Source organism: Gadus chalcogrammus, chromosome 6 (genome assembly GCF_026213295.1).
Source record: "Gadus chalcogrammus isolate NIFS_2021 chromosome 6, NIFS_Gcha_1.0, whole genome shotgun sequence".
In the NCBI taxonomy this organism is placed as follows: domain Eukaryota; kingdom Metazoa; phylum Chordata; class Actinopteri; order Gadiformes; family Gadidae; genus Gadus; species Gadus chalcogrammus.
Window position 1 is genome coordinate 2,399,289 of NC_079417.1, and position 22,495 is coordinate 2,421,783.

A 22,495-nucleotide genomic window follows, 5' to 3' on the forward strand; every position below is an offset into this window, starting at 1 on the left:
TATTATTTTCAACTAACCAATAGCAGTTGCCTTGCATTTTAAAATGTCAATGCACTTTTCAGCCCTGAATAACACTAAAAGCTATTGAATAATTGATTTGCATGCATAGTAGCCTATACGATACGCTTTCCATTGACATTTTACCCCTGTTACCATAAATTTACTAATTTTATAATGTAATCAAATGCTCAAACATTAGCTGCTTTCAGACACACGTGTAAGACCTACAATTCTCCTGATGGGCCGTATGTGTGAACAACATATCCTGACAATTGTACCCTGAAAATCTCCTGAATAATACTACCCCTGAGTAAGTATTTTCTCCGTAGGAAATGTAAATTACCTTAGACGTGAATGAGGAGTAGAAAGTCTGGATTACTCACACCACTTCAGTAGGCGTGTTGATGACGCTTCTGCATGTCATTGGCCCAATCCCAATATCCGGACTCACAGACTTTATTGTGCGTTATCGCGAAATTATTACGGCTTTAGGGCTGTCCCAATGTCGAATTCCAAAGGGCGTGAGGGTTTGAGTCGACATTTACCGAGCCCTTTCCATGAGTCCGCATCAGTGCAGACTTCACCTATAAGGGAATTACCCACAGTTCAAAGCGTTGTGACGTTTAATGCGTAGACCATAGGGAAATCCGGCATTAGGAAGGTAATCAACAAGACGACGCTACTGTCAATGCGCGATCAGATGGGAATTTCGGCCTTATTTTAGTGGGATCATTTGGATCATTTGGATCAGCTCACCAACAAGAGCCGACTTTTTTGCTCCTAAACGGCTATTCATATTAGGCTACTACTTTATAGGCCTACCTTTTTATAATTTAGCCAAATGTAGCCCGTTCTGATTAATGTTTAAAAGGCCCAGTGTAGGCCAATAATCACCTAAATTATACAATACGTCCTTTATACTGAAGTATTAAAAAGTAAAAATTATATTTTCTAATATCAATAAATTGCTGTAGCCGATTGTTTTCATTGCATTTATAAAAGAAAAAAAAAAAACGAAAAATGAGAATTCCCAAACCGGTCAGCAACATCTTTGTCATTAACCGTTGCCAAGGTAACATGTGCTCTCGTTAAGTGCTGTCCCAATCCCATATCTCAGCCCATGTGGCCTCACACACTCGCTCACTTAGCACCTGAGATCACTTAGTCCGTGAGTCCTCAGGGCTCACTTTGGGATTGGGCCAATGAGTGGCCCCCTAAATGATACTCAGCCCGTTGCCTTTTGTTCGCTGAATGGTTAAAAAATATTTAAATGTTGGCACTGCTTTTAAAAGCAGCATAGTAGCCTACCAGATTCATCTATGGTCAGATCACACACGGAATGCAGGTTTATTGCTCATCAGAAGATGATTTATTATTGACAGTCACAGCTACGGGTAGCAACAGAACGAGGCACTTGAACTTAAAACACACACACACACACACACACACACACACACACACACACACACACACACACACACACACACACACACACACACACACACACACACACACACACACACACACACACCTATGTTTTTGCTGCTATGACTGAGGGGTCAAGCCTTGGAATTATATAACTAACGTAACAATAGAGAAGTTCAACTTAACGTAAAAATAAATGAATACGTTTTCATTTCCAGAACGCCTGGCTGGGAAGTCAAACTCCCTTGGCTGGCAGGGCTCTTCACCAACAGAGTTAGTTAGTGGTGCCGCAGGTGAGGGATTGATCCAACATAGGATCGACCGGAGGGGGTTTAGCATTGCTGCAGTTTTTTTCTCCGCCACGTAGCTGATCTGAATTCCCCCCCCCCCCACTGTCAGGCAGTCGCCTGTCTGCCTGCTGTTTTGAAGTTTGGCTTTTTTAGGGCCAGTATTTAAAAGATCTGATATTCGCTTCTCGGGTTGCAATTTACCGGCGTACCATCCAATTGGATTACAGTATAGCTCTATCGTTCTTTCGCGCATGTGCTTCGTTGTGCGTCATACGTCAGCCTACACAGACAATGTTCTAAAATGAAAAAATAATATGATAAATATAAAAAGGGTGGATTTCAATAATTGAATGATAACCATGTTGTATGATAAAGTTTTACTCCAAAAGAGAAGTATAGATTTGTTCAGAAAACGTTCTTCGCTTGTAGTTACAGCCCCCGCCGAGGGGGGAGTCGCTACAGCACAGTCAGCACCCCTCCTTCCCGCGTCCCTGGTTTAACTACAACTAGAGGTTGAGCGCACGCAACGCACGCGCGAAAACTCTAGTAACAATTATAATACACAGTTTGTATTTGCACCTTGAAAGTATTGCACCTTTCAAACAAAATGCAACTTACAGTGCTTTACAGTGTGGCATTCAAGATCCATTGAAACCAAAACCACATATTTCTGGGTTTTAAACACCGTCATTTGTCCCATATGATCGTAAACATAATATTCCATTCCATTCCATTTACTGACTGAAATAAGTCGCCGTGGGAAAGCTGAGCTTTTCAACACATTCAGTGAAACGCCACGGTGTGTGGAGGGTCAGAGTCACGGTTAAGCTTTCCAGACACCTATCTGAATCAGGCTTACTGGCTCTTTAAACAAAAAGCACAATAGAAAGAAGAAGTAGAACAAAAACGATTAAAATGTACGACTTAAAATTTGCCTGAATAAGCACAATTAAGTCACTAGAGGGCGCCATAATTCAACCTGATCCATTTCACCACGAGTCGTCAACCCCAACGTAGAAAACTATTGACCTTTCTCCTGATTCACCCTGGTCCATTTCACCACGGATCAACCGCAATGTTTTCAACTTTCTTGAACTTTCTCCTGATTCACCCTGGTACATTTCACCATGGTTCAACCGCAATGTTTTCAACTTTATTGAACTTTCTCCTGATTCACCCTGGTCCATTTCACCACTGAGCTGCCTGCTTGAGGGTGCAGTAATCCCCGAAACAAGGGACAGAGCTCGGGAGGGGAGGGTGTGAACCTTGGTTCTGACCTTCCTCCTCCCCCTCCCCCCCCCCCCCCTCCTCCCCCTCCTCCCCCTCCTCCTCCTCCTCCCCCTCCTCCCCTTCCTCCTCCTCCTCCCACCCACTTCCGGACTCCGCCTGGCTCGTGTCCATGGAGGCCGCCTCCGAAGCCTCTTCCGCGCAGCAGAGCAGTGCAGTGGCGCCCGGAAACGCCACGTAGGACATGTCGACGACCGCGGCGATGGTGGTGGGGTGCGGGGGGGCGCGGGGGACGAAGGCCGCGGCGCCTGGAGCCATGATGTAGGACAGCGGGTCCTGGGGGGGTGATGCGGGCTGGGGGCTCAGCTTGGAGTTCTCCTCCTCCAGCCCATACTGGGCGGCCCTGGGCGCCATGGTGATGTGTCGGGCGTTCACCCGGCTGTCCGGGTCAAAGGTCACCATGTAGGCTCCCGGAGACGACAGCCACTCCTGAGGAACACGACAGAGGTCAGAGGTCAGACAACAGGCAACAGGAGGTCAGAATGGGTCGGGTGTGTGTGTGGCTCATGTGTGATCTGTAGAAATACCCGTACACTCACAATGCTAATACCAACAAGACACACACACACACACACGCACGCACGCACGCACACACACGCACACACACGCACACACGCACACACACACACACACACACACACACACACACACACACACACACACACACACACACACACACACACACACACACATACACAAACAAACACAGGATTTGTATTCTGTATTTACATGGAGGTTGCCTTCATAGTGGAGGAACAATGGTTGAAAGTAGGGCGCTGGTGAAGGCACTTGGAGCAAAGATCTCACCTTCAGCCTATGGGGGACATTGGTTCAAATCAAAGGGAAATCACATTTGACTGCATTTGCATTTTGAACGTCCTCTGCCTCAATCGTGTGTCACTTCAGGCAACAGTGTAGTCTGCAGTGACTTTCTAATGTGGATGCATGTTGAATAATGTGTGACATCATCCTGTATCTAGATCTGTTACCTTGTGGATAGGACGGAGCGCCACAGCAGGAGGCCAGCGAACACACACACGGGCAACAAGACGCCGGCGGTCAATAGATACACACCCATCTGTGATTGGTCTTCATACAGAGAGAGACAGATAGTTGGTTGGTCGGTAACTTGTTACGGACACAAACAGGCCGACAGACATTTGTTATTCTGGGCCACCACTAATGTCGGTCTCACCTTCTCCCCGTTGCCAACACACCGACTCGCTCCACTCACTCCACCGGACTGCGTTCTTATATTTAGATTTTACCCGGACACAATATTCACTACTCAGATCCAACCGAGAGTAATCAAGAGTTATCGACAGTTCTCCGTCCTGAATCTGTTTAGACTAAAATTGTAAGAAATTGAAAATGGTTCAGTTGAGGTCAGTTCATAGAAACGCTTGGAGACATAATCAGCACATATGTTATGAACTAATAGGGGTCTCACTATGGAGGTTAACCTCACTCTAGGAATCTCACTCCATTGTAAGTGGAGTCAGAATTCCTGTATTTTATTAAAAATAAAAAACGTATTTATAGTTGTGCTTCAGATTTCTGAACTTGATATTCAGAAATCTTGATATTTTCAGGGTATTATATGTTTATATGATATGATATTATGATATATTTCTGTAACGTGATGCTGAAGTTCACAAATCTGGAGCAGAACCACAACTATGTTAGTACAACAATGGAGACTTTGAACACCTAGAATACATTACTGTGAAATTAAACTCCATATTCAACAGGCTTTTATGGAAAAAAAAAAAGTGTCTGAGCCTTACCTCATGGCGCCCATGAGCTTTCGGAAGCAAGACCTTGTAGGTTAATGTTTCGGGTTTGATATAGATGTGGTTTTTATATCCGCTCTTCCAGGTGATGATGAAGCTATCCAAAGAGCTGTTGACACTGACGTCACTTGGAGACGTAGTTTGAACTGTAGATAGACATCAATATTTTCTTGGGTCAAACAGAATCTATCACACAAGGCTATTTTCTAATAAAAGCGAGTAAAGCCTCATTGTGAGTGAAAATGGTGACGGCCTCTCCCTCTCTGGGGATCATCAGGTGATATAGGGGCCCTGTGCAGAAGTCTATAAGTTCTGTTGGTTTTTCAGTTGCTCTCTCTCTGATGCTCTCCTCCTTGTGCCACTCTTTGTTCCAATGTTTTCGGTTATCTCCAACTGCTGGTAGTTTAACTTAATCTCAGCGTGGTAATAAATCTCACCGTCATAAACCACACCCTCTACAAACCCACACGATGCATCATGACGGAGGACCCTCATACGTTGCTAAATGTTATAAATGCAAAGGAAAACATTGGACATTTGACATCATTCTCTCTCAATCCAACATTAGCGATTCCACCAGATGGAGTACCATCTACTATGGCCACGCACACACACGCACACACATACACACAATCACGCCGACACACAAACGCACACACACGCACACACACACACACACACACACACACACACACACACACACACACACACACACACACACACACACACACACACACACACACACACACACACACACACACACACAGACGGTTCCTCCTTCCTACATACCGCAATCGACTGGCATAAACTGGGATATTTCATAGCAGCCAGATGAATTGCAGGATTGAACACGGAATTCGTGGTACGACCTGAGAAGCATTCCTGTGTCGAATTGACAGCGGGACGGGTTCCTCTCAAACCGGCACTCAAATCGTGCCCCATCGCCAGGCCTACAATAAAAAAAGGAATTAATTAATATAAAGTTTAGAATCATTTAAAGATTTGGTAATGCTACATTAACTGCAATTACGGTATTCTTGTGAAATTGAACCAGCGGTCTGTGTTTTTGGCTTCTCCGTCCGTGTTGTTCAGAACACAGCTTACGTTCTGCCAGTAATCATAGACGCAGACAAGCCCATCTGAGGAGGAGGAAGAGGAAGAGCATCTTTAGCCATCATCCTTCGTTTGATGAGCATCACGTTGCATAGCAACTCAAGCAGAAAGCCTAAGGACCTTTAAGTATCAATAGGGGCACCTGGCTTGGTGCAGCTGTTTGCCGTGACACTGCCTGTTGTCAAGCACAGCAGAAGGAGGGGGAACAACGCCATCTGTGAACACACTATGTCTTCTGCCCGCGCATTCTGATTGGCGGCCTATGCTTTCAGGAGGTCCAGGTCGAGAACATTCCCAAAATGTCTGAAACATTTCCAAACAATGTATCAAGGTAAAATAACATAATAGTAGAAGACAAAACGAATATCACAGTATAAATGTATGTCCTTTAAATTGTCCGATTTTTGGGACATACGCTCCCGTAACGCACAAACCATGACACGTAATCGCTGGAGTGAACAAAACATGAACAATTATCGCAAAATTAAAAGAATGAAATGGTGCTGCCGTGGCTACAGTTGAATAACTTACCAGGGAGAGTGGTGCTACTACTAATTCATTTTGATGAAAAAGTGAATGAGGCATACATTGTCCTTTTATCACGATGACAACGTCACGGTTATCCAATCAGAAGTAGAGGATTACTATCTAAAACAAACGTCATCTGTAGGTTGTGGTTGTGGTTGAATCATACTCATGAAGATGTGTTAACGTTTCCTGGGAAACTTTGATTGATAAAAATGGCTTTTGGCTTTTACTGTGAAGGGTAGAACCTCTGATTAAATACATGAATCATATAAACCGACTCAGAGCTGCTGATCAAAACATGTAATGTTCCCTTATTCACCACAGAAGGCAAAAACAAAACACACTTGTAGTGTAGTACTACTATTGTAAAATCGATCTCACATTGTATCAACAGTATGAACTTATACTGCAGCAGTCAGGTAGCTACTTAAAGCTCTAATAAACTGCGAATTTTGTTTATTTAGGTAAAGCAATATGAAAAAATTTGCACGCACAATAGAGCATTAAAAAAAAATGTTCCTCTAGGTTAAGCCCCTGATGTTTCAGAAACCTAGAAACACAGGAGAGAGCCCAGAATAGGAACCCCAGAAGAGAGAAGAGATGGAGGTGGAGGAGAGAGTGATGCAAGCTAGAGAGAGATGGAGGCGGAGATTAGGGTGAAGACAAGAGAGGAGATGGAGGTCGAGATTAGGGTGAAGACAAGAGAGGAGATGGAGGTGGAGATTAGGGTGAAGACAGAGAGGAGATGGAGGTGGAGATTAGGGTGAAGACAGAGAGGAGATGGAGGTGGAGATTAGGGTGAAGACAGAGAGGAGATGGAGGTGGAGATTAGGGTGAAGACAAGAGAGGAGATGGAGGTGGAGATTAGGGTGAAGACAGAGAGGAGATGGAGGTGGAGATTAGGGTGAAGACAGAGAGGAGATGGAGGTGGAGATTAGGGTGAAGACAAGAGAGGAGATGGAGGTGGAGATTAGGGTGAAGACAAGAGAGGAGATGGAGGTGGAGATTAGGGTGAAGACAGAGAGGAGATGGAGGTGGAGATTAGGGTGAAGACAAGAGAGGAGATGGAGGTGGAGATTAGGGTGAAGACAGAGAGGAGATGGAGGTGGAGATGAACGAGCGGGAAGAGATGAAGTGGGAGTTGAGGTAAAAAAGAAGGTGCCACATCATCTTGGTCTCGCATTATCATTTTATTTATAAAGGCCATGTATGGGGCTTTACAAAGGAAAAATCACAGGTAAAAAAACATTAAAGGACAAACATTGATAGAGTAGAAACAAGAAAAAGAGGAATGTAAATTACAAAATTAGACTTAAACACTGCTTCACCCTGATTGGGTCAACCATGGAATCAGACTCTTATGCCCCACAAACCACAGGCAGTTCACTGATGTACGTCAGTCTGCACCAGTTCAGGGCCCCTTGCATCGCTGCGGATGTGATGCCCACCCCCCCCCCCCCCCACCCACACACACCCCCACACCCACACTCATCCACACACACCCACCCCCACATTCACCCCCTCCCTCCCACACTGCATGCGTGTGGAGGTCCGGGGGGGCGCCACTAGGCCTCGTAGTTCTGGTTCTGCTCCGCGCGATGGTGCTGCTCTGCGGGTGGAGGCGGCTGCTGCCGGTCCATCCACTGCCGGATGTAGTTGGACTTGCCGCGTTCGTCGGGGGGGAAGAAGCCCGCCTCGGCCGCGGTGGCGTGCTCCGAGGAGACGGGGCTGCTGCAGGCCGACTCGCCGAAGCCGCTGTCCACCGTGTCCAGGTCCACGCGGGGGTAGTCGTCGTCCCAGGGGTCCCGCGGCCCCCCCAGCGGGGACGGCCGCGGGGCCGGGCTTGACGCCTCGGCGGGAACGTCGCCTCCCTCCTCCTCCTCCGCCGCGCCCGGCGCCGGCGGAGGCCCCGCCCCTCCGGTGCCGCCGCCGCCGCGCCCGCGGATCTCGGGGGGCCCCCCGTCGCCCCCGAACCCCGACAGGACCACCGTGCGGAGGGAGAGGAGACCGGGGACGGCGCAGGCCCGTTCCCCCGGCTGGCGCGCCCGGGCGTTGAACTCGCCGCCGCCGCCTTCCTCCTCCTCCTCCTCCTCCTCCTCCTCCTCCTCCTCCTCCTCCTCCCCGTCTCTCCTAATGTGGTTGCCGTGGTGACTAAGCGGGAGCAGCTTCTGGTCGCTGGCTGGGACGGCCGCTACCCTCAGGACCTCCTCCTCGCTGAACGCCGGATGAACCCATTCCTGCAGCAGAGGACGACCGGCAACATGAACACAGTCCATTTACAATTCTGTTCCAAAAGTTCATGGTGATGGTTTCCTTCGACTGCACCTCTGAACCAATCGTATTGCCACTGGTTGAGCAGCAGAACAGAATGGTACCACTGGGCTGCAGCCTCAGACACCCACGTCTGGTAACCTAGGAGATAATCGCTAATAATCCAAACGCTGGATTACCGTAAGAGCGGAAGCGTGATCGAGGACATAACGCATCCTGTCGGTTCAGTATCTCAAGACAGAGGGTCAGCCCACTCAGAGATTCAACGATAGCTCCACTCAACAAAATGTTTTTTAAAAAAAAAATTAAGTAAAAAGCATGTCATTAGTCTCTTGATCAGTTGATAAGCGATGACTTAAGAACTATTCAGATGAGTTACATTGAATGGAATTAGAGACAGTATGTTAATTATGAGATTTCTTGTCAAGATACTGAGATAGTAAGAGAATGCAAATGAGCATTGAACAATAGCAATGGATACAATAAATACATTCATAAATAACTTTGGGCTTTATGCAGTCAGTTATAATAGGAAACCCTGTAACAACATAGAAATTATACTATCATAAAATATAAACATAATAGAATGAATATCATAAAATGGATGAAGGTATTATTGTGTGGGATCAAATGAAATGTCTGTGAAAAATATGTTCGATTTAGAATTTTGTATTTTCCCTAATAGCAACCATCAAACCTTATGACTCACAGACCCACACGTCACATTAAAGGTCTTGTTACGAAATTACAGATAACCGACCGCAAATAAAAGCCCCTGTCGTACTGGAACATCTCATATCCTGCGGAAATCCCAAGTTCAACATCATTCAACTCATTGACGCCCCCTGCCGGAGAAGTACAGATGCTGAACCTCGGCGATTTAATAGACTGCGTTTGCGCTTACCTTGAAGTTCCCGTCATATTTGTCGCGGAGGGGCTTGAAAAACGGGCCTGGGTCAGGGACGAACATTAGGAACTGGACTTTCTTCGTAAAAAATCTAAAGGAGAGCACACAAATATTTGTCAATCCTTTGCACTTGGCCTACATAGGCTACATTAACAGGAATCAGGTCATAATAAAAATACATCAACAAAATTGATTGGCCTACTTTTAATAACAGAGACCCACATTGGCTTGATTCCTCAAAACAGCTATCATTAGCTTTAATATCTAAAGTAAATTCCAGGAGGCATGGTGTGTAATAAAACTTTATGAACCTAAAGCTTAAACCCAGTGCCCAGATGAGGTTTCAAAGAGCCTTTACATGTGAGCTTTTTTAGGGTTGAACCAGGAGACAAAGCTAAAATACATGTATATTATATCAGCAACATTTAAATGGAGGGAAGGCCATTTGGAGAGAAGCCAGAGTAGGGTAGATTTCAAAGTTATCCAACTTTAAAACTGTCTCGCTCAGTGACCTGCAGAGAGATCCTGCAGGTAGATAGGTAGTCCGACAGACAGCTAGGTAGACAGACAGACAGATAGCTAGGTAGACAGACAGGTAAGCCACCAAACCACTTTAGTCAGGCTACATTGAGCTATTGGATTATACAGGACTGCGAAAGCCACAGATGCCGGAAATATTTATTTTCTAGCAGCGCATTCTCGCGGGATCTTGGGGGGCGGCGGGATTTCCCCTTTTGCGGTTAGTCAGAAGCCGCGGGGGCTTCGGCACCCGACCACCCGACGCCACCGCTGGAAACTTCTGAACCACACTTCAAAGAAAGGTTTAGGCACCCTGCTGAGAGGAAATCCGCGAGAAGAGAAAGTAAACGGGCAACGTTTATTGGAACAGGCTGAGGTGGCATTGAGATATGAGTTTAACTTCAGCTGATTTCACCTTTGTGTTTGATCTATGTAATAATCTGCCATAATGATTTCATTTAATGTCTTACAGTTCTCCTATATATATATATATATATATATATATATATATATATATGTATATATTCATGTTATTAACAAAACCTTGTATACACTGTGCCTGTAGTAACATGGAGCTCTATACATGACATGCCCTACTTTGACCCATTTAAGCTACCACACACCAACCAAAGGGGTGAAGTCTTTTCAGCTGTGTCGCGGTAGGATGTGCGCCGATCAAACCGTCACCGTGCAGGAGTGTGTGGTAGACTAGAGACACAGTGTGCAGAGAGGGTCTGCATGGCAGGGAGCAGAACCTGGTCTGTGTGCGTGTGTGTGTGTGTGTGTGTGTGTGTGTGTGTGTGTGTGTGTGTGTGTGTGTGTGTGTGTGTGTGTGTGTGTGTGTGTGTGTGTGTGTGCGTGTGCCTGTGTGTCTATGTGTCTATACGTATGTCTGTGTGTCTAGCTGTCCATGGTCAGCGTGTCAGAACCCAGGTTGTCTATGTGTCTGTGTGTGTGGTCAGTGTGTCACTGGGTCTGTATGTCAGTGTGTCAGGTTGTCAATGTCTCACTGCTCTTATGGATCAGTGTGTCACTGTGTGTCTATTTGTCTGTGTGACTGTGTTTGCGTGGTCAATATGTCACTGTGACTGTGGTTGCAGTCGGCCCTGCTTGCTTGGAAGTCTTGATTAGCGTGAGAACTAAGTCATCAACCGGAAAAGAAAAAAAAGTGTTTTTCTTTACTTAACAAGGAGTCTGATAACTGACGCAACTCAATAATCAAATGATTAATCAAGAAGCGATGGCGATGGTTAAACCTTGTTGCTCTAAGCCGCTCCCATTCCCTGGTTCATTACGTGATCATCAAACTTTAAATGAAATGATCTTCACACATATTTATTTTGGTCTTTAGGCAGAAGAGCGCTCTTAAAGGTCCCATATTATACCACCAGGTGTGAATGTGATTGATGGTAGACTGATCTATCCAGCATAAATCTAGGTGGAGACGCCCACTTGTGATGTCACTAAGGCACAGGAAAAGGCATATTATATCAACAGCTTGAAATGGCTAATCACACTCATCTGGTGGGTAGAGTATGGGACCTTTAAGGAAGAAGCCAGAAGGACATCCTAAACACACGCGTGTGAAATCAAGCATCAGCGAATCACGATAAAGCATCGGCTAGAATCAGCTCTAACACCAGCGCAGTGAACACACGTTACGCTGACATGGTTGAGTACTCACGGCTTTGAGACGTAACAGAGGGCAATGACACAGAGGAGGGCGGGCACGGCGACACAGAGGACCAACCGGATCTCTCCGCCTACCGGCACAAGGACTGCACCACAACACAAACAGTTACCTACTTTGTTATGTGCAAACATCGCACCGACATGTTCCATATTCAGTGTTTCATGTGGCCCCCATACCTGCCACCCCTCAGTGACGTGTACTTGTACGTGAATATCGCGGAGTGTATATGGGTGTGTTTGGCACTGTTTGGTGGTTGGAGGCCAAAACATTAGTTAGAAGACAGCGATATCTTCTAGAGTTGTCCCGAATACCGATACCAGCATCATGAATGCCTCCGATACTGCCCTTAAATTCAGTTTTGAGAATCGGCGAGTTAGCAAGTCTCAACCCCGATCCCATACCATCACATGACTAGCTTATCTACTACGCATGCAAAGAACATCACAAAAACTTCGTAGTTATGCCACATAGTTCGTAGTTATGGAAAGTCGGAATGGGAAACGCGTCGTCTTCGACCGACGTGCGTTCGAGCTACTAAGTTGGAACATCGGGAACATCTAGTTCTTCAAAAATATTTGTTAGACAGTAAGTGAACCCACTATCCATCGCTCTCGCCGTAAGAGAACCCTTCAATTATAAGAAGTGCTACATATAGTTACAATGCTAGATGCTCTATCGGTATATGCTCGGTATCGGCTGATACACAAGTTCAGAAATCGGAATCGGTATCGGGTTGGAAAAAAACATCATCGGAACATCGGTACGGCTTTATCTTTGTGTATGTGCTTGCGTTCTGCACTGTTTACACAGCGGTACCTTCCGTGAGGTCCACTGCAGGGCTCCAGGCACTCCAGGGCCCTTTCAGGTAGGACTCAGGGCAGAGGCAGGCCTGGACGTCGGCCTGGGAGCGGAAGGAGGGGGGCAGGCTGGAGGCGTCCATCGCCAGGTACTGCTGGAGCAACTCGAAGCTGCGGACCTACGGGGAGACGGAGGAGAGACGAAGAAACAAACAGACAGACAAACAGACAGACAATCAGACAAACAGACAAACAGACAAACCAGCAGACAAACAGACAAACAGACAGACAAATAGACAGACAATCAGACAAACAGACACACAAACACACAAACCATCAGACAGACAAACAGACAAACCATCAGACAAACAGACAGACAAACACACAAACCATCAGACAAACACACAAACCATCAGACAAACACACAAATCATCAGACAAACAGACAGACAATCAGACAAACAGACAGACAAACACACAAACAGACAGACAATCAGACAAACAGACAAACCATCAGACAAACAGACAAACCATCAGACAAACAGACAGACAAACCATCGGACAAACAGACAGACAAACACACGAACCGAGACAGGAGCAAACGAACAACATCGACGTACAGAAACGAAGTAGGAGAAAAACGAAAGAAAGAAAGAAAGAAAGAAAGAAAGAAAGAAAGAAAGAAAGAAAGAAAGAAAGAAAGAAAGAAAGAAAGAAAGAAAGAAAGAAAGAAAGAAATGGATTCAAACAATATTCACACACTCATTTTGGAAGACAATTGGTTTCCAGAACAGCAGACAACGTGTGTGAGTGAGTGATGGGTGATTTGGTCAGTCCGTGCGTGCGTGTGTGAGCGCGTGTGTGTGTGTTTGTGTGTGTCTGTATGTATGTGTGTTGTTTTGTGTGTTGGTTAATGTGTGTGCTTGCGCGTGCGTGCTTGAGTGCGTGCGTACCTGGGTGGGGTCTCTGATCCGAACCCTGTAACTCAGACAGTGCTTGTAGCTGTCCACCTCCCAGGTGAGGTTCACTCTCCCCCCGTGGTGCGTCACACGCAGGTTCGACGGCGGCAGCGGCTTCACTGGGGACGCAAAGTGGAGACACTCAGCCCGCTGGCCAGTAGCGCGATCTTAATGGGAAAGTTAAGAGCCACTGGATCTTGACCCGCCCAAACCCAAAGGTTCTTGGTTTCGAGCCCCATTGACTCCATGCCTAACCTAAAGACATCCTTGGGCATAACGCCCCTACGTCAAGAAGTGCTAATTGGTAATTGGACTGCATTTATACAGCTCTTTTCCAACCAGTGGCCACACAAAGCACTTTATAATATTGCCCAACCAACATTCACCCGTTCATGGACACATTTACACACCGACGGCATTGTCAGCCACGCAAGGCGACAGCCAGCTCGTCTGGAGCAGTCAGGGTGAGGCGTCTCGCTCGGAGACACCTCGACACTCTAGCTAGGAGGAGCCGGGGATGGAACTAGCAACCTTCTGGTTACCAGCCAACCCGCTCTACCTCCTGAGCCACATGCCTCCCACGTGCTCAATCGTGACGTTCCTCAGAGTTCGATAAGGTTCACCGATGCTCACCTATGTCGCCCAGAAACCAGGAGTTCGATTCCACCACTCCAGGCGGGGGGAGCCCCAGTAGGTCGGTGGAAGGCCCCAGAGGGTCCTTTGTGGGCCCCAGTGGGTCGGTGGAGGGCCCCAGCGGGTAAATGACTCTCACAGTGCAATTTGTATCCGCGGAGACGATCTTGAAGAAGTCCTCAGGTTGCATCTTGCAGCTGGACTGAGGAGGCCGGAGCTCGCAGCTGCTGAGGATCGCTATTACTTCGCCGTCATACTCGCCACTACACACAAATACACATGCACACGCACACACACACACACGCATGCATTCACGCGCACACACAAACACACGCACACACGCAGGCACGCACACACATGTACACGCACACACACCCACACACACAACATCACCTTTATCGTCATCATCACGTGTGAGTTAGACGTGTCACTTTCATTATCATCATAATTTCACATGAACCGTCTCTCTGAAGGCCTCTCTGTGCCGGGGGGAAGATTTTACCCCAGGCGTTTTCACACCTTGGTTATTTTATCCGCCTCCTTTTCACAGATACATTCAGGTGTCCTGTGATGATCAACCTTTGCCCTTTCTTCAGAAAAAGAAAGAAACTTCCTGAGCAATTGTACGCGTTTCCTGTTAAACATTATCTTATTACGTCTGTGTATTTTCAATGTTCAATCTTCTCAAACAGTTCTTTGAGAAGAACTGTTTGGCAGTATCCCAGCTTCTTCTGGATTTCCCATAAACGATGGTGACAAAGTCCCGTGGAGAAGTGAGACGGGAGCTTCTGCTTTAAGGAGCTATTACTGAAACCTCTGGCTGCTTACATCACTCTATGACTGGGGCTGGCATAACCTCTCAGAGGCCGAACAAGAAGTGAACTCTCTAATCACCTGATGGCGCATCACACCACATCACATTTAGATGCATCATAGTCTGGTTCTATTTTTATACATTGTTTTTATTCAATATGTATTACTTAGTCATTCGCAATAATTCCACTGTCCAGAATGACCGTGTGTTTTTTATTGTGCACTTGAGGCGTAAAAAAAACCCCACTTGTACTTGGATTCTCTTTGACGGATCAATTAATAATCAAACACACCTGCCTGCGATTCCCAGGCACCAAATTTGGGTAACTAACTGAAGAGAATCTACCTTCTTCCGTCCCCCACTGATTGGCCGAACTCTACAGTTGACTTACCTGCAATTTGCTTCCAGCCCAATAGAACTCTGAGGCACGTTGGCGCATTGGCACTCCAGGTATCGCTCATAGTCGGTGGTGCAGGTGATGTTACAGAGACACGTGACTGAAACACCAAAAAAGGACATCTGTTGAACGCCCTTCATGTGCAGAATTCAAACCACAGGACACTGGTTGTGAGTTGACTGCTCAACCAAGACCGTGAGAAACGGGTGTTTCAGTGTTGTCGGTGTTGTCTAAGGCAAGCCAATTTGACTGATATCTGTAATTCAGTTCTGCCTATAGTCAAAGCTGAACTACAGATATCTCTATCTGTCATTTCGACTAGTCAAAATTACGTTAGAGATATCTTGAATGAGAATTCCAACTATTCAAAATGTAATTACGACTAGTCAGAATGACGTTGTTGATATCTACAATGTTAATTCCGGATAGTCAAACTTAGTTAATAAATGACAATTCGGCCTGCATAGTTGTCAGTGGAATAGGCATAGTTGCCTAGTCAAATCTAGCATATTGGATAGAGAATCCACAATCATGTGGACTTAAACCTCGTAAAGGGTATTGGTTTCTCATCCTTTTTTAGGATAGCGACACAAAATGAGTTGAATGATGAAAGTCCTACCGTCTCTGATGCAGAAACACAACAGATCCCAGAACAGAACCCAGTAGAGTAATTGGACTGCCATTCCAACAGTTAAGGCGACTTGTCATCCATACGTAAACAGCTGAAAATACAACAAAGGCTTTATACTTAAATATATGACAAAATATATTGAATTATATATATATATATATAGTGAGAGAGAATAATATTATACAATATATTTTTCTAATATTATTCTTGACAAAATATATTGTGTATACTATTCATTTTTATTATATATATATTATTCTCTCTCTCACTATATATATATATATATATATAGTGAACTCTCTAATCTACTATATATAGATATATATATATAGTGAGAGAGGGAATAATATTATGCATATATATATATATTATGTATATATATATATATATAGAGAGAGAGAGAGAGACATACAAATTGTAGGCCTCTTAAAAAAAGAACACACAGGCTTTCACTGTGGGAAAATCACTTGAAACAGTACGAAAAAGCACCGTACAATGTTATCTCAGATATCTCGTTATCATGTTGTCGTGCGGTGTGTCCGCGCATCGAACCCTTTACCTCCTGCAGCGATCAGAAGGATGTGGTGAGATGGAAGCGAGGCGCACAAAGTAACATCCTCTCTCTCTAAAGTCTCTCACATTATGCAACATCAGTACATCAGACACAAAGCAGGGAGTCAGACTGAAGTATAAAGGCATTTGTTTTATTCACTTCGGCAGACGATAGTTAAGCGTTCAAAACAAACAGTGGCAGATCGTAAGTCAGTAGACCTTACCTGAGGTCCTTCCGGCTTGGACGTACAAGAAACACTTGGCAAAACCTGCTCCGAGTCATCGCATCAGGGGGCCCCGATGTGCCGCAGGCCGCCCACAGTGCTACGAAACACCAACTCTCTTCTTCCTCTAGCCTCATGCACGCCGTGTGGAGCCAGGGGCTTATGAGAGGTGGTGGGCTATGGTTTGGTTCACACGTTCACACACACAGGCTAAGCTCCACCTCGTTTCACGTGGCGCCTGTCTATACAAATACAGGGTCCAAAAATATATGTAGTATCCCGTTTGATATTCTCTATACCGTTTACGTGCAAATGATTCCACTTTTGCAAACGTTTTTAATTTATGATTTGCCTCCACATCCAGTGTAGAAAACAGAATAGGCAAAGTCATATAGATAGGCATACATTAACTCAATGCTGCGGGATGATTGGGGGCCCATCACAAAAACATTTTAAATAAAAACGAAGCTAAAGATTACGAAGCTAAATATTGATATCTTGTCAGCGATTCCATTGCGGGGGCAGAAATTAGTCAACGTTTCTAAATAAACTTTTTTGCTGACTTCTACACAAAGCTTTACTGAAGCAGCATGACTCAGACACCCCTCGTCTCATCATCAGACATCAGGGTTGCTGGGATGCTGTCGGTGATCCATGCGCGTGAAGTGGTCCAGCTCCTCTCGCGTCGGACTCTCCGCGTCGCCCAGCGCCGGCCAGTCGTCGAAGCGGTCGTCGTTGTCGCCCCCTGCTGGCGGGCAGTGGGGCGGCAGGCCGCATGGTATTGCGGTCGCGGTGCCTTCTGGCTGCCGCTCTCCACATCTCCCTCTTTCTCCTCCGGGCTTCCTCCGACATCTCTGCCACCAGTACCCTCCTCTTCAGGTAGCTGGGGGTAATGTGAGTGACAGTGAGTAGGCCTACAGGTAGGCCTAAAGCTCGCCAGCTCTTAGCCTACATCAGAATCATGTTTTCAGGTGTAAGTGAACCCCCTGTTTCAGCTGCAGTTTTCAGCTTTACAATATGTAAAATAAAAAGATTGGATTAAAAGAGATTTAAAATAGATGTATTTTAGGCTGAGAGTTCAAAATTGAAACTGGAATTTTTTTCTTTTGTAAACTTTGTCAAAGCAAAGGAGTCCCAACAAAAAAAAAGGTGAACTGGTGACTGCAATTGTTCTTTAGTTCAGCTTAATCACTCACACTAGTACTGTAGTGTAGACAATTATAAGCGGTAGTTTTAACTAACTGAAACCAAACTCTGCGTCAGGAGTTGGGTCTTTCAGACCAATTCACTGAAACGAAACCTGGTGTCATGAGACTGTAGTTCTGTTTAGCGTTAACCTTTGGACGACAACCGAAGGTCTACCGTGCTGCGGTCTACATGAAGTGAAACTGAACTTGGTCTGGATAGCAACGTAGTTGATAACGAGAACATTAAAGTTAACGTTGTGCACACTATATGGTGATGATAGACTTTAAATGTAATGGTGAAACAACGCTTTTCTAACCAGTGTCCACTTAAATCGTGTTACAATATTACCTAATATTCGCCCATTCAGGGCACCGACAGCCAGCTCGTCGGGAGCAGTAAGGGTGTCTTGCTCGGGGACACCTCGACACTCAGCTAGGAGGAGCCGGGGATCGAACAAGCAACCTTCCGGTTACCAGCCGACCCGCTCTACCTCCCGAGCCATATGCCGCCGACGCGCACATTTCATTTAAAGATAGACTTGTTCCAGCGAGCGTTCCTCCCCCTGCAGCCCGGGGACCAGCGCTGACTTTGGTGTCGGTGACGGTGTTGTGTTGTTTACCGTATCCTCTCCTTCTCCCTGCAGGCCCGAAGGCCCTCGGGGGTGGAGCGACACCGCTGGCGGTACCGCTTGTTCCTCTGAGCGTCCGTCAGCCGTCCTGACACACACGAACACACACGGACACACACACACACACACACACACACACACACACACACACACACGAACGAACGCAGAAGCAGACACACACACAATTTTTATTCAGTATTTACATAGAGATTGCCTTCACAACGGAAGAACAAAGTTTGAAGGTAGGATGCTATGTGGTGGTAGGCCTACGGCTCTGGAGTAGGGCTGCTTGATTAAGGGACAAATCCTAATCGCGATTATTTTGGTCAATATTAAAATCACGATTATTCAAACGATTATTTTCGAGTTTGAAGACATGATGTATTTTTTCAGCCTGTTTCTTCCAAAAAAAAAAACACTTTGTAACTGAGAACGTTGAAATTTTCTAGAACTTACTACATACTTAATACACTAAATGGTCAAAAAGAAAATGTTCAAATCTAAAATAATGTACAGATACGTATCCAGCGTATCTGTTATAAGACATTTAATAATAATAATAAACTACAATCGTTTGACGCTAATAATCGAAATCGAGATCGAAATTCGATGAATCGCCCAGCCCTACTCTGGAGGTATAGGCCTATGCAGTGACAGCCTGACTAGGCCGGGCTCTGACGGAGGCTCCCTCACTGCTGTGGTCGGGGCTGTGGTCGGGGCAGTCCGGCTGCTGCCTGTCGTCCTGTTGGCCACTCCCACAGCTCTGCTCACACATCTCCAGCTTGATGAAGAACGCCTCGCAGCCCGACGGCTCCTCCTCCTCCTCGTCTTTGCCCCGCGCGCCGGGGGGGCGGGGCGAGTGGCGGCGCCCGGGGGAGAGGGGGGGGCAGGAGGAGGCGTCCCGGGGGACTCTGTGTCGGTGGTGCGGCGAGGGCTGGCCGGTGTGGTGGGGGTCGTCACCACTGGAGAGCGACGGAGGTCTCTCTGCTGAACCACCTGGAGGGGGGGGGGAGACACACACACACACACACACACACACACACACACACACACACACACACACACACACACACACACACCAAGTGTTGAAAATGCCAGCATGCATAACGAATATTTAACCACGATACAGACAGTTTCTGTTTTCAGGATGACAGGGCACTTTGTCTGGTTTCAGTTATACGTTTCTATTTTTAGATTAAATATACAGACAGTTTCTGTTCAATTTAGATGTGGTTTATATTTTTAGACAGACATAGTTGGCTGCCTAGATTGGACATACAGTTTCGGTTTGCGGGTGACGACCCAGTAGACTGTCTAGGAATGAAACGTCGCCCAGGCGAGGGGACTTGAACCCTTCCTTTGACTTACTAGGGAAATCCTTCTGCACGGTAAAGCCATTCGTCATCGCATCCTCTCCAGCAGGGACCTCATCATGTTCTTCATCACTGGGACCCTGCCCTTCAAGAGCCCGCCTTCGGTACCCATCCCTCTGTCCCCGCACGACCCTCAGTTCCAGCTCATTCTGTCTCAATTTGTACTCCAGCCGACTGATCTCCTTGTCCCTCTCCTCCACGACACTCTGGTACTTGACTATTTTATCGCTGTTGACGCGGTGGATGGCGTCCAGCAGGGCGCGTATCGCAGTGTTGACCGCCTCCTCTATGACGCGCCTCTCGTCCTGGGTGTACATCTGGACGCGTCTGGCGGAGGTCTCCATGAGGTGCGCTGGGAGCCGTCCGCAGCTGACCCGGCGAGAGGAAAACCCGAGGGAGAGCAATGTTTGGACGATGGATAGTTCGGGAATTTAAGGTTTTCCCAGAGCAAAACAAACGCTAGTTGGTGGGAATATCACATGAGATTGTTTGGGGTCTCCAGGTGCGTCTTCTTCTGCGCGTTTCCTGTTTCATTTTGGCCCCACAGCTCCGCCGTGTGGTGGTGATGTCTTAACACATGATTAAGCCAAAAAAAAAAAAAACTGTTTTATAGCGAAAGAAATCTATGGAAGCATATATGTAGCAAAATTAAAATGGCAATGCAGCTTGCAATTTGCAATTCAATAAGTCATTACATTATGCAATTGACAATTCATTAAGCAATTTTATAATGTAATCTGTAAATACGTTATTCAAAGTGTATTTTAATATGCAAAGTGACAATGCAATCCTCAATTAAATTTGCAAAAGTTATAACAATAAAAATAGAATAACATTTTGTCAAATTCTTTGAGTTCATTTATTCAAATTGAAAAGCTATAGCGTCCCCGTGATTGCAATCCACTTCGCCACGCTCCGTGTGTTAGGATATTCAAATGACATTTCCGCAAAGCGCTTTGCAAAAGATTTGGCAAAACGTTTTCCAAAACGTTTTCCAAAAAGTCAATATGCAAAGTGGCAAACGTATCAGCCAATCAGCGTCTGGGCGGGAACTACGTCACTTGCTCGTAATTTCCTTGTTCACGTTCGTATGTGTCTTGTATAGAGCTCGTAAGTCGCCATTGCTCATGAGACCTATGAGACCAAAAAAATGAATGGGAGTCAATGGAGAGAAAGTAATTATTTTCTGATCCCAGTCTTTATATGCCCCTGATTACACATATGCACTGTAAACCCGAATAAGTTACCAGAACTTAAAAAAATTGAGGCAATCGATTGCCTCAATTTTTTTAAGTTGATTAACTTAAAAGACAAAATTTTCCAGAACTTAAAAGGTTGGATGACTTGCCAATTGAACCTTTTGATAACGGTTGAATTAAAGTGCTCATTTAGCTAAACTCCAATATTTGCAGTTAATATGACTTACAATTTTCTGTTGAGGCAACTCAAATATTTGCAGTTAATACGACTTACAATTTTCTGTTGAGACAACTCCAATATTTGCAGTTAATATGACTTACACTTTTCTGTTGAGGCAACTCAAATATTTGCAGTTAATTTGACTTACAATTTTCTGTTGAGACAACTCCAATATTTGCAGTTAATATGACTTACAATTTTCTGTTGAGGCAACTCAAATATTTGCAGTTAATTTGACTTACAATTTTCTGTTGAGGCAACTCAAATATTTGCAGTTAATATGACTAAAAAGTTTCCAGTTTACAAACCACTATATTAAGTTCACAACACCATTTTATGTTAATAAAACTCTGTTTATTAGTGGTTCATGGATTTTAAGTACACATTAGTCACATATGTGTTTGTTTACTTAACAACATGCGACTCAAAACGTAAACCAAAAACCAAATGTGTTCCTGGTCAGTAAAGTCCATAGGAAATAGATATTTATCACACAACTAATCAGATAGTCAGGAAAAGAATCAGAGTTATGACCCACACCACACCTGGTGGCATGTCATGGGACATTTAAGAACATCTTCACTTAAAACTCTAAAATGCAAATGTATTAACTAGTATCAATGCAGTGGAATTTGGGTCATCTTGCGCAGCCCACAATGGTTAAGAAAAACATTAAAACATACAAAACTTTAGCCTTGAAACCCAGGTCAAAAGGCAAAAATTGAACCCAGGGTATTTTTTCGCAATGAAAACACATAAAATAAGCCCTCTTAAATAAGAGACTCAAAACGTAAACCAAAAACCAAATGTGTTCCTGGTCAGTTAAGTCCATAGGAAATAGATACGTATCACACAACTAATCAGATAGTCAGGAAAATAATCAGAGTTATGACCCACACCACACCTGGTGGCATGTCATGGGACATTTAAGAACATCTTCACTTAAAACTCTAAAATGCAAATGTATTAACTAGTATCAAATTCAGTGGAATTTGGGTAATCTTGCGCAGCCCACAATGGTTAAGAAAAACTGTAAAAAATACAAAACTTAGCCT

The 22,495-nt window shown here is 45.3% G+C and overlaps 3 protein-coding genes across 3 annotated transcripts; all 3 read right to left on the minus strand.

The window, feature by feature from the left end:
* Positions 1 to 580: 580 nt before the first annotated feature.
* LOC130384235 (interleukin-21 receptor-like) lies at positions 581 to 6,465 on the minus strand. The gene is made up of 10 exons (XM_056592344.1): positions 6,440 to 6,465; positions 6,051 to 6,211; positions 5,826 to 5,934; positions 5,585 to 5,745; positions 4,790 to 4,941; positions 4,198 to 4,351; positions 3,992 to 4,091; positions 3,732 to 3,816; positions 3,085 to 3,431; positions 581 to 584 (listed from the first exon to the last, which is right to left on the minus strand). The coding sequence occupies exons 2-10, from the start codon at positions 6,121 to 6,123 to the stop codon at positions 581 to 583; spliced, it is 1,185 nt and encodes a 394-aa protein (XP_056448319.1). The 5' UTR covers positions 6,124 to 6,211; positions 6,440 to 6,465.
* Positions 6,466 to 7,974: 1,509 nt separating this feature from the next.
* Positions 7,975 to 16,924, minus strand: il21r.1 (interleukin 21 receptor, tandem duplicate 1). The gene is made up of 10 exons (XM_056592345.1): positions 16,833 to 16,924; positions 16,045 to 16,147; positions 15,420 to 15,525; positions 14,215 to 14,477; positions 13,576 to 13,700; positions 12,643 to 12,802; positions 11,818 to 11,911; positions 9,612 to 9,705; positions 8,563 to 8,673; positions 7,975 to 8,472 (listed from the first exon to the last, which is right to left on the minus strand). The coding sequence occupies exons 2-10, from the start codon at positions 16,106 to 16,108 to the stop codon at positions 8,002 to 8,004; spliced, it is 1,488 nt and encodes a 495-aa protein (XP_056448320.1). The 5' UTR covers positions 16,109 to 16,147; positions 16,833 to 16,924; the 3' UTR covers positions 7,975 to 8,001.
* On the minus strand, positions 16,404 to 20,591 carry LOC130384735 (uncharacterized). Its single transcript, XM_056593057.1, has 4 exons — positions 20,017 to 20,591; positions 19,342 to 19,644; positions 18,640 to 18,736; positions 16,404 to 17,715 (listed from the first exon to the last, which is right to left on the minus strand). The coding sequence occupies exons 1-4, from the start codon at positions 20,363 to 20,365 to the stop codon at positions 17,457 to 17,459; spliced, it is 1,008 nt and encodes a 335-aa protein (XP_056449032.1). The 5' UTR covers positions 20,366 to 20,591; the 3' UTR covers positions 16,404 to 17,456.
* Positions 20,592 to 22,495: the final 1,904 nt, after the last annotated feature.

Coding starts and splice junctions, on each gene's coding strand:
- LOC130384235 (XM_056592344.1), bottom strand. CDS start 6,123: ATGGCGTTGTTCCCCCTCCTTCTGCTGTGCTTGACAACAGGCAGTGTC. Junction 4,942..5,584: donor GTTTATGCCAGTCGATTGCG/GTATGTAGGAAG, acceptor GTCTATCTACAG/TTCAAACTACGTCTCCAAGT. Junction 3,817..3,991: donor CGCTCCGTCCTATCCACAAG/GTAACAGATCTA, acceptor TGTCCCCCATAG/GCTGAAGGTGAGATCTTTGC.
- il21r.1 (XM_056592345.1), bottom strand. CDS start 16,108: ATGGCAGTCCAATTACTCTACTGGGTTCTGTTCTGGGATCTGTTGTGT. Junction 15,526..16,044: donor GTGTTTCTGCATCAGAGACG/GTAGGACTTTCA, acceptor TTGGTGTTTCAG/TCACGTGTCTCTGTAACATC. Junction 8,674..9,611: donor AATATGACGGGAACTTCAAG/GTAAGCGCAAAC, acceptor CCTCTGCTGCAG/GAATGGGTTCATCCGGCGTT.
- LOC130384735 (XM_056593057.1), bottom strand. CDS start 20,365: ATGGAGACCTCCGCCAGACGCGTCCAGATGTACACCCAGGACGAGAGG. Junction 19,645..20,016: donor CGTGCAGAAGGATTTCCCTA/GTAAGTCAAAGG, acceptor CCCCCCCTCCAG/GTGGTTCAGCAGAGAGACCT. Junction 18,737..19,341: donor CCACAGCCCCGACCACAGCA/GTGAGGGAGCCT, acceptor CGTGTGTGTCAG/GACGGCTGACGGACGCTCAG.